Source organism: Struthio camelus, chromosome W (assembly GCF_040807025.1).
Source record: "Struthio camelus isolate bStrCam1 chromosome W, bStrCam1.hap1, whole genome shotgun sequence".
In the NCBI taxonomy this organism is placed as follows: Eukaryota; Metazoa; Chordata; class Aves; order Struthioniformes; family Struthionidae; genus Struthio; species Struthio camelus.
In genome coordinates this window covers 65221932-65238504 of record NC_090981.1, presented here as the reverse complement: position 1 = coordinate 65238504, position 16573 = coordinate 65221932, and the positions used below count along the sequence as shown (strand labels likewise).

At 45.0% G+C, this 16573-nt stretch overlaps 1 protein-coding gene across 1 annotated transcript in view; it reads left to right on the top strand.

Moving 5' to 3' along the window:
* LOC104138530 (lipoxygenase homology PLAT domains 1) overlaps nucleotides 1-16573 on the top strand; it is a 149706-nt gene that overhangs the window by 44194 nt on the left and 88939 nt on the right. Inside the window, exons 5-11 of the mRNA XM_068925839.1 lie at nucleotides 1478-1576; nucleotides 3119-3267; nucleotides 5823-5946; nucleotides 7767-8017; nucleotides 8986-9121; nucleotides 12135-12295; nucleotides 13463-13549. Of these exons, the coding sequence (XP_068781940.1) occupies nucleotides 1478-1576; nucleotides 3119-3267; nucleotides 5823-5946; nucleotides 7767-8017; nucleotides 8986-9121; nucleotides 12135-12295; nucleotides 13463-13549 (1007 nt within the window). The remainder of the gene's footprint in view (nucleotides 1-1477; nucleotides 1577-3118; nucleotides 3268-5822; nucleotides 5947-7766; nucleotides 8018-8985; nucleotides 9122-12134; nucleotides 12296-13462; nucleotides 13550-16573) is intronic.

The following is a 16573-nucleotide window of genomic DNA, read 5'->3' as shown; positions in this document are numbered from 1 at the left end:
CCTGAACTGAATTGCCCTAGGGCAGAAAGTGAATTTTGAAGCTTTAGCTTTTGTAGATTTGTTTATTGAAATCTCCAAGGAAAATGAGACAATCAAGTTAGCTGAGATAGTTCCTCCTTTAGTTGATGTGATCTGTAAATGAGGGTAAAAACTTATGATCAGCTCTGAATTTGGTTTCTACAGTCAGATGAACGTTGTAATGAATTTGTCCTACCTAAGGCAGATGCTTGGAATTTTATTTTTGCGGGGGAGATAAGTGAGATGTGGCCTGTGCACTTGTCCTTTCTGCACACGCAGTATGCCTAAGTGTAGGAAGAGAAGAGGTGACGTACCCCGGAGCTTGCTGCATCATCTAAGCAGGGCTCAGTAACGCAGGGTATGGCCAATTCTTCGTTGAGGGCACATATGGAGTCATGTATTGTTCATTAGTAGGTTTTGCATTTCTCTTTATCGATTTTAGTTTTTGTTTAGCTGTCTGTCTCCAGCACTGTGACTGGCTCTGTGCAGAGCATATGGCATTAGACCTCTGTCAGGGTTGAGCCTGCCTGAAGGAACAAGGGAGTCAGAAAGCCAGGCACAGACTTCAGTGGTAGATTTTGAAGGTTGTTCGTGTTTGCTCTAAATGGAGCTGAAGATCCTGGGGATTTTCTCACTGATGCCAGAAGAAGCAAAGTTCACTCTTGCCGTCCTTTGGAGCCAGGTTAGTCCCATCCTGATCCCTCCAAAGACCCTGCCTCTCACATTCACTGACATGGAGCAGGTGAAATGGTCATGTGTGCGGCCCACCCGTGGGATTTTTGCATTCCTCAGAGCCGTGCATCATATAGCCTTGTAGTGTCACAGCTCCTGGGCTTTATTCCTGCTTTTTCATAAAATAGAAAGTACTGGATTTTCTGTTGGTTTGCTTGTTTGTTTTTTAACTAGACAGAGTAACATAGTGAGCCCCTTCAAATTTTTATGATTGGGCAGTGTTGCTGACCTTTCCTCAAAATATTTGTTGTCGCCAGCCAGGCTTCGCGTTAGCTAAGGTGCAAAAATACCTCTAGGACAACATTCAGCCTGGAGGGGCCAGGCCTGAAACGGCGGATGGCTGATTTTGTGACTCAAAGATGTTTTGAAAAAAGCAAGGCCAGCGTGTAGGTCTGGGTTGATTTAATAGCTATGTATCATCATCAAAACTTGCTCCTTTCTCTCATCTATTTGAACTTTCAACATCAAGGCCAGGAGTTGAGTGATCTGTCCCCCTTGCTCTGGGCAGCGAATAGCCAAGGTGACGGAGCTCTGTCTATGGATTTTATTCATCTTGTGGAGAAGAGAAAAATGATTTGGGGGTCAGTGTACGTGATCCAGGAGACGTGGTTTGGACATGCTTCCAAGACCGTAGAGGACAGCATGAACTGATTTGTGCTATTATGTTTTGTGTCAAACCATGGTTTGCCTTATTAATGTTTTGGGACTTCTGCCTCTCTCCTTGCAGTAAACAAATACGTGGTCCGAGTTTTCACTGGCGATGTCAGTGGCAGCGGAACAGATGCAGATGTCTTCATTAATATCTTCGGTGAGAAAGGAGACACAGGTATTCAAATGCAAATCGTTTCCTAAAATATTTCTTCCTGCTCTGCAGACCTGTGATCTGAACAACACACAGCAGCAATCCGGCAAATGCAGAATAATGTGGCTGAGCGAAAGGCACAACAAATGGTGCTGTTGGCGCTAGGGTTGCTCACGTCCACAGTTCCCCGAAGCTGCGTCTGCAGAGGAGCTGCTGTAGCTGGACTGTGAGCGCGTCTGTGATCACCTACCACCAGAAGGCAAATCCCGGGAAGAAGCACTGCCAACACAAAGCAGTGCAATAGGTGCCGGTCCACTAAGGGATCTGATACAAATGTGTTATTTGTAGTGCACGCAGTGAGAACTGAGTGTCAGATCCTTTCTGTGAAGCAGGAGGGATAATGTCCTTTCAGTGTGGCACAGGTTGGGGCTGAGCCTGCCCGACCGTTTAGAAGGATACTCTAAACAACGTTTGTGTTAGCTGGCTTTGATTTAATAGTGGTAGTTGCTGCTTTTTTTGTTTTTATATACGTTATAGGAAAACAGGGGCCCAGCCACTTGAATTTAATTTTTTTAAATGGTGTTTTTAACTGAATAGTAAGAAAAGATGCACCCAGACCAAAATCTCTGGGTCCTGCCATGGAAAGGAGCAGACGGAAAGTCCTAGAGACCCAACTAGCAAATACGCTCTCTTCTATCCTGTCAAATTCAAGGAATAATGATATGATGTCTGCCAAGCATCCTTGAGCAGATTATAAAGCCTAGTGGATGGGTTTCATCCTTGATTAAGTTTACAGGCTTTTACAAGGGGATTCATCTGATCTCACTTGAGACATCTGAAGGTGGGTGTCTAAATCCATGCTGGTTGTCCAGGCACCCTGTCAGATCAACACAGAGAAGCAACGCTTCTAGAAAATGACTCATCCTCTTCAGAGGGAAGAGGGATGAATTGCCGTCTACTGCCTTTCCCTGCACTGATTCTGCAGGGTGCTTAGGCAGATTTGATCCCAACCCGTACTGTAACCAGCACCGTAACTACGTTGGTTGCATCAGGGGCCAGTGCTTTAATATTTTTCATAAAGGTGAGCTCCTGTGAGGTCAGGAAAAGCCATTATCCCAGGCCGGATCCTAATTTTTTAAATAAATCCTTCCTGCATAAGGCAGCAAAAAAATCCTGTGTCGTCAGATGTCAAAATCTGTGGCTTGTGGCCAGACCCTTTTTAAACAGTTTGGAAATTTTTGAAGACATTTAAAATAAAAGGACTATGTGATGGTAGGAAAAAATGTACGAGCCATCTGGATATATATTTTTGAAAACTCTGAGAGCTGTAAGTAATTACAATATTAGCATGAAAATCCTGGTCTTCTGTGTGCTCAAGACAAGGTGCCTTTTCATTAGAATATAAAGCCTTGTACGTTTACCTTGAAGCTTGATTGGAGAAATACCTGACGGGTATTTGGTCCAGTCACAGTGTGGCATTCTTAAATATTTCTTTATTTACAAGCATGCACGTGCTAATGACTTGTCCTTTCCTCCCTGGCTATTTTATTTTTATTTTTTATTTAGGTGTGAGGAAGCTGGACAATGACAAAGACAACTTTGAGAAAGGAGCAGAGGACAAGTTCACACTTGATGCTCCAAATCTGGGAAGGTTAAGAAAAATTAACATAGGTCATAACAACAAGGGTGGCTCTGCTGGCTGGTTCCTTGCAAAGGTTAGCTATTCCTTAGGAGATGTTTAACATAAGGATGTTCTGGAATCAAAATGTCTCACTTTTTACCCTCTCAGTGGTCTGATACCAAGAAATGTAAGGATGTTTGCCAGAGGGCTGATGACAGAGGGGGATGGCTGGGTCTACACATACTCTGAGTATTCAGAATGCAGTTTCCCTTTGCCAGTGTGTGCCCACTGCTTCTGTGCACTGGTTTAAAATGGGGTAGCTAGAAAAAAGAGGGACATTTTGGGTTTCGGTAAATTGCCCATCATCTCAGGGGATATTATGGCAGTGAGAAAATCCAGTTCTTAGGACCTGCATTTATCCGCTTTAATCTTATTTCTCCTGCCTCAGCTGCTGCACAGCTGCTTTACCAGATGAGGAGGAACTCTCAAAGCTGGGGCCTCCAAGCCGTCATGACTTTATCGGTTTAACTCATTACCAAGACAGCAAAGATACCAGACTCTAAGAAATACCTACTGAGTTTGTTCACATTCAGAATTTGCAAAGACTTATAGCTTGACCAAATTTAAGTGATTTATCATTGGCCTAGCAAAATATTTATATCCCTGCCACAAAGACACCTGTCTTCCACTCCCACTTTCCTCCACATTTTAATCTTCTACTTTAAGGCTTGAAGGCATTGCCGCTTTTAGTGAAATGGCTGAAAGAATATTTTAAAAGGAGGAATCAATGAATCTTTCCTCTAATCTCGTTTTCTTTCCTGTGCTGGTGTAGTTGAACACAGTTGGCTCTAATCCCTGGCAGATCTGACCCAAGGTTTGTAAAACCTCAGTAACAGGATGGTTTGATGTATTACAAATGCAAATATTAGCACATGCTTTTCTACCATCCCCATACACTGCACTAAAAGTTATTATGTTGACTGTCAATGAAAATGCAGAAGATGAAAAACAGAGCTGTTGAGCTTCCTGTAATAAACAGGAGGAAAAAAAAAAAAACATGAAAAAAGATCCTGGCTCTCATAGTACCAATGAAGTCTGAATGACATTGTTTTGATGCTGATTAGGTCACTTTAGTCCCAAAGCCTGAAGCAGTGACCAGTTGCAGCCAAAATATTAATCCTATGCTCTGCTACAGTAACCACTGAGATGTTTGGGATTAAGTAAAAGGTAGCTCTTGCCCTGTAAGTACAGCTGGAAGTTTGGAGGAACAAACTAAACCATAGCCCAGTTATCCTGAAGAATTGACAGATGTTTTTCTCCAATTTGCTCCAGGACCTGGGGACTCTAGCATTGTTACTCCTGGAGGAACTTGCTAAGCATCATTAGAGGTTCTTCTCATGTTTCTTGTGTTTTCAGTGCAGCTTATACTCAGAGCTGGTCTTCCACCCCCTAAATACATGAATAAAGATGTTAACCTGAACCCAAAGAGGATCAGCTGGTAGAGGGAAATCTAAGTGTTGATGTTTCTCCTAAACCTTATGTAGTTCAGTCTTTAACACTCCAGCACGGTGCTGCCCTCTCACGCTGATGTTCCTGACCCCGGCAGACACTGTGGTCCGTGTCTACAGAGGTGCAATGAGAATCAGTAGTGCTACAGACAATAGTACAATGTGAGACAAGCGGCAGGATGGGAACCTCAGGTTCCCAAGGAATGGTTTCACAGATATTTTCACAAGGGATAGGTTTCAGATCCTTCCTGTTAGCTCTGAAGGTAGAGAAATGTGGCAATGACATTCTACCCCAATAGTGAATTTTCATTCTGTGAGCCAGAGGCAAGTGGAGCCTTTGAGTTCTTCAGTTCTGGCTGAAAATCCCTGGGACTGCACTGCTCATCTAAAATACTGCAGTAATTCTATTGCAAGCTTCAGGAACATGGATGTATGGTGGTAACAAATGCTTCAGCAGGAGGCACAAGAAACTCTAAGGGGGTAACACTGGCCTAATCTGCTGTTAAAAGGGAAGACGCTCCCTGGCTTGTTTCTGTAGAATATCTCTCTAGAGTAGGACCAAGTCCTAGAGCCAAGTACTTCCAAATTAGAAACTGTCCCTACCACAAGGTTTCATGGCCATCTTTGCACATGGTTCCATACTGGTATAACTGGGTGAAATAAGGTGGTATTACTAGCTCATGCAAGCTGATGCAGTGGTCTTCATTTGTCCTAAAATCCATGGGTGCTGTTTCATAGCATGGCCCTAAAACTGATCGAGAATGAAGACAGGCTGTTCCCAAAGCAGAACTAAAAGCTGCTGTTAGTGAAACGAAGAAGAGTAGCCGGCAAACAGGCTCAAGAGAGGCTGAAGACAAGCCAGCCAGCTGGTCTTGGTAGAAGAGACACTTGGTCTCGCACACTGAGAGAGATGCAGATTGAGTTCACTAGAGAAAAAAAAAAAAAGAAAAAAACCCAGTTTTTTACTAGCTAATTGTCTGAAATTCCATTAGTTCCACTCACAGAGGGGAGAGGGTCCTGCGTGAATATTAAATGTCAGGTGAAACGGACAATGTACATAAGCTCCTGTTCTGTCACCTCCTCCTGTAACAACTTTGCTTTTTCTGCACATATTTGCAAAGAATTGTTTCTTTCCTCTTAGGTGATCATTGAAGATATTGGCAACAAGTGTGTATACCAATTCCCAGTTGGACGCTGGTTTGCTTTAGATGAGGATGATGGAAAAATCCAGAGGGACATTCTTGTAGGGGGCACTGAAGCCACAGGTAAAGTCATGGGCTGAATCCACAGTGGGAAATGCAAAGGTACAAAGGCTTAATTGATGTTTCTAGTCATGTCTTCCTTAGAAGGTTAAATGCCTTGGCCTTAGGGAGACCTAGAGCGGACCAGCAGTTGGTGACAGGCAGTTTTATGCAAGGGTCCCTCAACTACCACCGCATTTTCCACTTCCACATCTCACTGGCGAAGCCGTGCAGGGCCTAAGTGGTGATTTATGACCTGCTGCACCTGCATAAGGGTGAAAGATCCAGCATGTACTTCAGCGAGTCACTCAGCAGCCTTCAGAAAGTGGATTGCTGTTCCCAGAGTCACCAAGGTGCCACACAGTAATCCATATTAGGCTTCAGGTTATGCACTGGGGAATGATGGATCCTTTTACAAAACAAGAGAGGCAGTGCAAAGCCCTAAAACTGACTTTTTCATTATCCCACCCGACTAGAGCAGAGGCAAACAAATGTTATGTCTCTGTTAAAGGAAACTTGGATATAAAGTCAGTAAAACAAATTACCACCAGGCAGAAGATGATTTGGATAGTGTTTTGCCTGTACGTATTCATTAATGGAGAGGTAAACACTGTGACTATGAACATAACAGGTGCTCTTTACTTCATTTCAAGGTCTACAACGTCTGCAGTCTTCGTATAACTCCCTGCATGTGCGCTGGGAAGTGGCCTGGGTGGGGAAACCTGACTGCATGATGCCTGTTGTGAAAAATAAAGACAGAGGAAAGAAATCTTCTAACTAAAAGATTGCAGCTCCCTTACTGAAAGCTTCCCTTATTGTTTTGCATTCCTCAACGTGCAGTTTTTCTGCTCTCATAAGTTCTGTTGAAGATATTCCATTTGCGCAGTAAAATGTGCCCGAATGCAATTTTTAATGCAAACTTTACAGAACGACAGAACTGTTTATAAGACAGTGAGTCCTGACGTTCCTAATTTTTCCAAGGTCCCTGTTGAGATTTATGGGTGGTTTAGGCCAAGGCAGGACTTTGCTTGGGCCCTCACTATTTAGACATGCTCCCTAAAACACGGTTATAGTTACAGACGTGTCTCCTTATTCAATGCCTTGAGGCAGGCCTAAGATATGCCTGTTAATGAGTCCTCTGTGAAGCAGGGTGCGTAGGGAGAGGTCTTATCTTTCTTAGACCAACAGATAGAGCTGGAAAAAACAGAGGGTTTTTTTATACATATAAATTCTATTCCAGAAAGCATTTCTCTTTCTTCCATTTGGGGCTAATAAAAGACATTACCTCTCCCAAAGCTTGCTTTGCTGAGATCTTTAAAGCTGCACAGTGGTAGTGCAGGTCCTGCTGGCTTCTGCAGCATTAGAGGCTGCCAAACCCACGTTTCCAGGGTGTAGTGTTGTTACACATCTTGCCCCAGCTGTCGAGAGCAACAGCCCTATCCTCTCAGCATCCTTTGACGCTTCTGGTGCTTGCTTGGTACCTCTGAAAATCAAGCAACTTAGCTGCCAGTACAACTTTTTGCATGCTTTCACTAAATTATCACTATAGTAAGGATGTCAGAACACCACAGCTACAGTCTCAGGCTTTCTTCCAGTGGACCATGCAATAGCGAGTTTGTGACCATGAACCTGTTTCTCTTGGACAGTATGAAATCAGCTATGTGTTTCTCAGATGTATGCGTGGAATGAAAGCAAATAAAGCTTTGCACTGGGTCCAAGTTGAAAACTAAGAAAGACCCGTGGGAAATCAGTACAACCCAATGTAAATCCAGTCAAGAATTGTGACTCCCAGCCTTTTTTTCTCCTCCATGTTTTCTTCCTAACCGAATTCCTGATTCCTTCAGGTATTGTGTACAACGTTGCTGTAGTGACAGGAGATATCAGAGGGGCTGGCACAAACTCCAAGATCCACGTAATCCTCCACGGCTCCAAAGGTTTAAAGAACAGTGGGAAGATTTTCTTGGAAGGAGGTGAATTTGAGCGCGCCAGGACAGATCTCTTTAACGTGGAGATAGCAGCTCTTCTCAGCCCTCTCAGCAGAGTCACCGTTGGGCATGATAATTGCGGTGTCAGTTCTGGCTGGTTTTGTGAAAAGGTGAGACTCCGTTGCTGGTCTGCAGGCAGCTGTCGGGTTGTTTCCTATTCACAGCCTGGCCCGGACAACCAAATAGGTTTAAAAATTCTGCCTTTATTTGGGTGACAATATCCCCGGTTTAGCAAGTCAACGTTATACATAATGCATGGTAGTAGCTGATTGCCTCAAAGGCACATTAAATGCATAAATCAATCCCTCGCTAATTGGGTTGATTGCCCCTTCGGAGTCGCAAAGATAGGGTTTATTTTTTTGCTCAGCACCAAAAGCACCGTCAGATGTTTGCCCAAAGGGGCTAGACAGAAACGTGGTCTTGGACTGTGCTGAGCATTTCAAAGTTATCATCTATACTCAGGCGTTCCTGAAGTTCTTAGATGCTGCTAGGAAAAAAAGTGGCTGACCCCAGCTGTCCCTGGGAGGCGGTGGAGCAGCGGGGGGTTGTGTGCAGCACCAGCAGGGCCAAGGGGAGGGACCAGAGTGCAGCAGCTGCCTACCCCTCTGCCAGGTTCATGCCTGCTATTACGCTCTGAAGGTGGAAGGGCGTGCAGTTTTCCTGGAAAGCAAAGGTAGCTCAGGATGCATTTGAAGGTTTTCTGTACCGTATGTCTCCCGCAAAACACTGCAGTGGGGCTCAGGGCATGTGTTGGGCACTGACGCAACATGAACTCCTGCAGCTACACTGCCTGTTCACATTGCCTTCCCCTGGGAGTATTTTGCCACTTCTTCTTGGATCTGTTTTGCTGGACTTTGGAGGAGTGGGAATAACAAGAGAGGAGGGTCCTGGATATACTCCTAATTGGGAACTGTGCAATAACCCGGGCTTGTTCCTGCAGACTGGTGCAGGGAACCTGGAGCAGGACCAGGCTCCCCGACTCTGTCATTGCTTCAGTTGGTTAAGATTTCAGGATCAGCATCCTGTGGGCTGCCAGTGACAGAATATTCACCTTCATCTCTCCGGTTTCTTTTTCTAGGTGGTGGTTTACTGCCCGTTCACTGGTATTGAGCAAACCTTCCCTTGTGGGAAATGGCTGGATGAAGATGAAGGAGATGGCCTCATAGAGCGGGAGCTCTACGAAATGGTCTCCCTGCGACAGAAAAGACTAAAAAGTATGTACAAGCGTGCAGTAGCCTCCTGCGACCCTGCTCTGTGGCAGCGCCATGCACGCCACCCGTGCAGCGCAACGTGGGCAGACCCACGGTCAACTTGGGGCCTAAGGGAATCAGCTCCTGCTTGAGTTTCCTCTTTGAACATCCTGGTTTGGGAAGTCAAAAAAGATGAAACCTTTAATATATTTTGAAGAAACTGCACTCACTTCGTAATAAAAGGAAATGGGATCTAGCAGCCTTCCTAGGTTCACTAGTCTTACAGCTGCTGCATCCATCACCTCACCTTTGCAGACAAGCCAGGTATAGGTTTCTTCTCATAGCAGTAAGACCTGCTTGGTCCTGAGGGAAACTAAACCTAAATATGTTAAAAAGACAGATCTGGGGGAAAACAGGAAGAAAAACCAAACTCTTCCTGCTAACTTTAATTTTCTTTTAGTTGGGGCCTTAGAGAAAAAACACGGTATTGGTCAGTCCAGCTGTCAGACGTGCCTCCCAAGGTGAGCGAGCGCTGCATTTGGAGCCTTTTCTCTAGAGGGAGGCAAGCGCGTGCGTTTGCTCGGAGATGCTGCTCGGTGCGGTGCAGGGCAGCGCACCAGCACGGTGCGTTCGCCTGAGCCTGGCTGGCTGCGTTTGCACCACGCGATGGATCGCCCGCGTTAGTGTGTGTGTGTAAGCAGAATGTTTTAATTAGGATAATAGATGCAGTTTAATCAGAATGCTTCGGGTGGGCTCCTGCTTAAGCAGCAGTTCATTTAAATAAGCTTTATCTAAATGTTAGTCAGTGTTATAACCACATTACGTCTCTGCCTCGGTCCATTTAACTAAAGCATCTGCAACCTTTAACCCTCTATTATCAGCTCTGATTGTTATTGACAGGCTAATTCCCCTGCTGCCGCAGTGCAGCAGATAGACAGAGAGCATTAGCCTTGAGAAATCTGTGACCTTTAGCTGCCAGATTAGAGAAGCGTAAGACTTGGAGTTAGAAAAGACCTATTATGTCATCTCGCCTATCGCTCTGTGCACGCAGGACCGTCCTTTTCTGGGAGTTGATCAAAGCTCGGTTCAACCTCACTTTGGGTATCCATGGTGAAGCGGCTCGCTGCACAGCGTTTGCAGGCTGTTCCCCCAGCGAGCTGTAGCTCGCCATGTAGCTTGTTTTTATTCTCGGCCTTTTTTCCCCCCACCTTATCTTGCATGTTATCCTAGGAACCGCTGTGTCAGGTCTAGCTCTCCTTTGTGTTTGTACCCTGGGGGAGAGTTGCTCTAGCTCGGAGAATTTCCTAACTGCCTGGATTGCTTGATGTGAAGGGGAGTTTGGGTGAGAAAGGGGGGAATGTGTCCACCAAACCCTGTGAGGATGATGATGGGTGTTTGGGGAATGCCTGGTCTCCCCTGGCAGCTGCACACCTAGCTCACCCAGGTTTCTCCTGGCGCAATTTCTCCTTGCCAGCCCTCTGTCGGCATATATTCCTGATATAAGGTTCCCTCCCTTCCTCCCTGTACATGCGTCATTCCTCTCCTCCTTCCCTTCAGCTGCAGAGGTCAGGGAGGCCAAGCAGGAAAGATGAAAGAAGTCCCTTGTGTCCAGTTTGGGCTTGCTTTTTTCCCTGGCCACTATATCACATGCCATGAGCGAACTTGCTTCAGCTCCATTTCTGCTCGGATAAGGCTCGTTGGTGCTTTTCAGAAGACGGTGTTCATGAAAATTTTGAATGCTATTTAAGTAGGGGAGAAACTTTTTCTGAAGAAGAGTTTCTTCTCCCGCCTCATTTTCTGGGCGGCTCGGTCCCCTCCCTTTTATAATTACATGCTGAGTAGATCAGTAAAAAGCTAATTTATATGCACGTCTTCGTATTTTTATATTCCATTCTGGGCTCTGAAGGTCAAGCTGTGCTCATGTGGGCTCAGGCATACCAAAAGGGTTAGCAATTCTTTCATTAGAATTTGTTAATAATTCAGCCGATGTCTGAGTCAGGAAAGAAACCTGTTCCCTCTCTTGTAGGTGCCGCAAGGCCTGCAGAAGTGAAAGAAATTATTATCGATATAGTGAGAATGCAGATGCAGAGCTCTGTAGAGGAACTAATGTCACCTTTACATATGCAACCATTCCCTGATTTGTAAACCAATGTGAATTTGCTGCATGCGGGCTCCTCTTATGGTTAAAATGCTGGGTGAGGACTCAAGAAATGCAAATTCAGCTTGTTGCTTTGCTGCAGACTTTGGGCACGTCACTTGGAGTAACGCAAGTGCTAACTGAAATTGGGTGGGATCTGGCGTTGAAATCATATAAACACTTTTAAAGAATACCTTCACCTCCCTCTGAGCATGTTTGTCCCACATAATGCAACCTAGCGAGAGATACCTGAACTGGATCCAAGCAAGAGATACCCGAGCCTAGTACCTGTCCTGCAAGATGCATATCTGGGATAATAGGCCTGATATCTCAGGAAGGCTCGTTAGCTCAGGGTGAAGTGATATGTGGTTGCATCCATGTTGCTGCTTTTTCCAGAAGCCGCTCATCTACAGAGAATTTTGGGAGCTACCTGGAGCTGCATTGCACCATATTAGGTACTTGGAGCTTCTTTCCCTTCGACAAAAAGAAAGACACACTATTTCCGTGTGTTAAGAATGGTCTTTGAAGCTAGAGTTATAAGTATTGGAGAAGTATACTGAAACTATAGAGGTGGAGCAGTTGCCTAGATTACCCTGTTACTAATGTATGACATATAATAATGAGTCACCTATAAAGTGATGATTTACGTGTTTTCTCATTTTATTTTAAAGGGAGACACATTATTATTGTATTTCCAGGCAATCTCATTCCAGTACATCATGCAGCAGCTGATAATGTTTGTGCAGAAAAGGATAAAACGTCTGCATAGTCTTTCATCCAGCTGTCTCTACCACCCAAGGGAAGCAATGAGAATTATGTTTTTATTGCTTTTAATGTTTTTAATTACATTTAAAAACTAAATTTTAAAAAATATGCCTTAAGACTTTTTTTTTTTTGTAGAAAATCCTTGGTCTCTGTGGATTTGGACAAGCGACATTAAGAATGCAGGGACAGATGCCACCATCTTTTTCCAGGTTTATGGAGACAAGGGAAAGTCAGATGAGATAAAGCTGGACAACAATTCAGACAACTTTGAAACTGGACAGACTGACAAGTTCATGGTATGGCCCTTGAGCCAGTGGTAAATTTGGCTTAGTATGTTTTTTCAAGACATAAGCTTTTAGCCCTGTATAGAAAGCCAAAGGCATGAGATCTTTCTTTCAGCATGAGATCTCAACAGAACCTTCTTAAGTGGAGGAGACTTCACGCAATTTGGTGGTGATGCAATGATTTCCCCACCTGTAGATCTGTCCTGCCTTCTCCAAACAGGGCTTAGGCTGATATTCCGGGGTGCTCAGGTGACAATGACCTCAAGTCATGGTGGCATTAAGTACTGCATCTCCTCTGTAGCCCCTGAAGTAGACAGCCTTTACCCTCAGGCACAGTCCCATCCCCATCGTAGAGCTGCTGCACCCACTTAGACCATTTCAAAGGAGGAATGGGCTTAATATTTGCCTGCCAAGAGTGTTTTCTGAGACCACAAGGAGCACACTGCGACCTTAGAAAGAAGCAGGCAGCCACGTTCCCTGTGGGGCTGCTTGTTAGGTGTCATGGCCTTTGGGGTTTTTGGAATAAGGTAATACTTGATCTCTTTTTCCCCCTGCAGTGCTTCAGTAGGCATTAGTTTTTTACAGGAGAAGTAACAGAGATGTTTCCTGTCCTGAGTGAACCACTCTTCACCCTCCACGGATGTGAGCCTCTGTGAATGTTTGGGGCTGAGCTTAAGCAGCATGCTGAGTTTGGAGGTTGAGGAGGGTCTTCCTGTGTCCTCAACTCCCCTTTCCCTGTTCTCAAATATGTTCCTAAAAGTTAACTGTGGACTAGTCAGAGAAAAGTTGAGAAGCAAAGGATTTTAATCCATGGCTGTAGCTAAAACATTCACCTCCTTTGCATCAGAATACATAACTGACTCCTGCAGAAAGTATGACTGTTTTGCAGGTCCTGTATGAGAAAAAGCTGGAGTTGACACGAGTCTTTAGTTGTTATTTGGAGGAACAGTTTCGAGGAGCTCTCATGATCAAGAGTGTCTGGATTCAGCCTTTATGCTGTCCTCTCACAAAAAGAGAGGTATCAAGCTATCTTTGCAGACTAGGGCTGAGTACTTTTTAAGAACATTAGTTTTTAACTCCTCTCTGATTTAGCTTTTAAAGGAAGTTTTGTGGTATGCTTTGTGTGCGTGCTTTGTTGATCTACAGAAACGGGTGATGTTCTTTTTTTCCCCTCTGTAGATTGAACTCCCTGATCTCGGTACATTTTATAAGCTTCGGATATGGCATGAGAAGAGGAACCCTTTTGCAGGCTGGCATCTGAATAAGGTGAGAGGACAACAAGAAAAGCTAACCCTGAAAAGCCACACTGGTCACAAAAGCGTGTACTGTCAGTCGTGCATCACTGCCTTTGCCAGCTGGCAGTTGAGTTTGACGTGCAAGGTGCCTCCGTTCACAGACTGTGCTGAGTGAAGGGTGAAAGTGGAGCTCCTACACGAACGTGGGATGTGAAGGAGGAGACACTGTAGCCTCTGCAAAAAGATGTGGAGAGAGAAGCATTCACTGCATGTTTTTTGGAGAAAAGTCCTTCTCTGTCAGTTCAGTCTGGTGGACAGCCCCCTGTGTGCACTGTGCAGAAGTGGAGGGTGTCTCCATAATCCTTTATGGAGTCACACCTGTAGTTTCAGGCTCTGATGATGGGAGAGAGAGAGCATTTCCCAGCGCTGATTGACACTCTTCCAAAAAAGCTCTTAGCTTAGAGGGCTGTCCCTGTGCTGAGTCCTAGCAGCTTTTTTCCACTAGAGCCTTGGTCCTTGTGCTGGGACTTTGGAAACATGTGAAAAGAGGGAGGACTGCTGCAGGCAGGGGTGTGTGGAGGATGTAAGACTTCCCAACTAGCAAACAGTAGATGCTAACTCCTTTTCTTGCTTTCATAGCCCCCAAAACCTGGGGCTTCATATGCAGTTCTTGCTGTATTAGGCAAGCTAGGAGCTGAACTGCTCTTTGTGATGTGAGACCTAGGCTTTAGGTTAGCTAGGCAAGGAGGAGGGGGCGGGCACGAAGAGAGGAGTAGCAGCAAGTCACCCAGTCCTTGGGTAGCACTTGGGGTTGCAAAGAATAAGCCCGTGATTAGTGGCAAATGTGATGCTTGCGTTTGTGTTGGAGCATGTAGAAAAGGAGAGCAGTGTGACGTGGCAGCTTCCTGCAGCTCAGATTGATGCTAAAAAGCACGTTCCTCTGTCCTCTTGATGTCGGACACTCTCATCCCCCTGCCACCACACACGCACTTCTCTCTACCGGCCAGGGACCTTCCTGCTCTCAGAGACCAAAAGAGGCAAACAAGTCCTCTCTTGGCCTGCTTAGTTTGGTCATGAATAAGGAGAAGAAAAACTGCTAAAGGAGGACACCTATGATACAGTGCAGCCTAGCCTGTCCTGATGGGCTGACAGCTCCATTGCTGGAGTTGGACGCGTGCAGACTGGAGGAACCGGCAAAGGTTGTGCAGGAGGGAGCCACAGTGCGCTGTCTGGGAGATATACTAGGTGCTCTTCTTAATCTTCATTCCTATTTCCTTCGTTCCATCTGCAACGATTGCTATGCTGTCAGCCCTTGCCTAGGTCTGGAAGGCAGGTAGTTCATCTCTATGCTTCACCTATATTCCTTCTGCTAGTCTTGGAGAACTTTCTCTGCACTTAAGAAAACATTCATTTTTTCTCTGCAGCCATGAGTAACTATGATGATTAGAGATTTTTCGTCTGTGCCTCTACTGTGTTTTGACACGCTCTGTTCTCCTGCGTTGCCAAGGAGCTGAGAAGGCAAACACAACTCAACACCTCCCCAGTGCAGAGAGGGCATCAAGTACTGCTGTGTTCACCACATGGCAGGAAAAGGTCTAAAGACTTTTGGTCTTTAGCAAAGAGAAAGTGTGGTCAGACTTTGGGCCACCACAGTCATCTTTATTAGTTTGTTCACAAACGGTGACCAAGAATGCCTTGTCCTTCCATACACTTCCCTTGGGGGTATCTTCTTTTCCCTCAAGGAAATTAGGTTTAAACGAGAGGGATCTGCCCCTGAGGATTCAGGTTCAACTGAACTGCCTGGCCATATGTGTCCACGATGCATGAAGTCAATCTGGCTATGTACAGCAAGTCCGAACCTTTTTGGGTGTATCAGGCTCACTGCACATGAATCCCATCACCCATGCATCCGCTTCAGCATCGGGGAACTCCAGATGAAGTCTTAAGAACGCCTTGTTCCATTCCTTACGCATTTCAGGCTGAGCTTATTTCATGTCTGGGTAAGGGTCTATTTTCTATTACAAGAATGTAAGAATAGCCATTACTTGTCAGACCAAAAGTCTGTTTAGCCCGACATCCTCTCTCCTGTGGGACCTAAGTGGGTGATTAGAGGACAAGCGTTTTGGATACTTCCCCCTAATATTGTTCCAGCACTGAATTATTTCCAGCTCAGGCACTTAATTCCCGATCAGACCTACTAAATAACAAGAATTTAGTAGCTTGCTCTGTTTTTGTTTTACTTCAAAACTTTAAAAGTAAGCTCTGTTTACTTCCAGACTTCCTTTGAACTTTAAAACTTTTAGCAACCATAACAGCTTTTGGCAAGGAGTTCACAGGCTCTCCTGTTGTTTGTTTTGAACTTTTGTTCTACAAGCAACATTTGGTGCCCTCTATTTCTTGTGTCGGAAGAGAGAGTCAACACTTGACCCCCTCCGCTTTCTCCATACCACCTGTTATTTTGTAGACCTTCCTCTTGTCCTCCCTGCCTCCACTCCTCCAGCCATCTGCAGAGTCCCAACTTATTACTCATGAGGAAGCTACTCCAGATCTTTGATTACCCTTGTCATCATTTTCAGAGTATTTTCCTAAATTTGCTATACACTTTTTTGAGAAGAGGGCACTCGAATTGCACTTGCTATCCAAGATGTGCTCTAACTGTAGACTTGTACAGGGGAATAATGATAGTTTCTGTCCTGATGTCTGTTTCTTTCCTAATAATCCCCCCATTTTTTTTTCTTTTTTTCCTCCACTCGGCACTTAGCTGATGTTTCCATCCCGCCGCTCAGCCTGATGGGCTGAAGACTAGAACTGAGGTCCTGAACTTGTCAGTGGAAACAAGCAGTGCTAGAGGGACAGGACCATAATGCTGCAAAGAAGCTAGACAACTGCATTTTAAATAAGATTTTTGTATTGTTTTTGCCTTTTGCTTTGGAGTCGATAAATGTTAGTGACCCTGCATGGCAGTGGTAAATGCATTGGTCATCATGGCCTTCTTGACAGGTAGAAGGTTCCTCTCTGCAAAGTTCATTCTCCTCTGTGATGAACAAAGTCATTA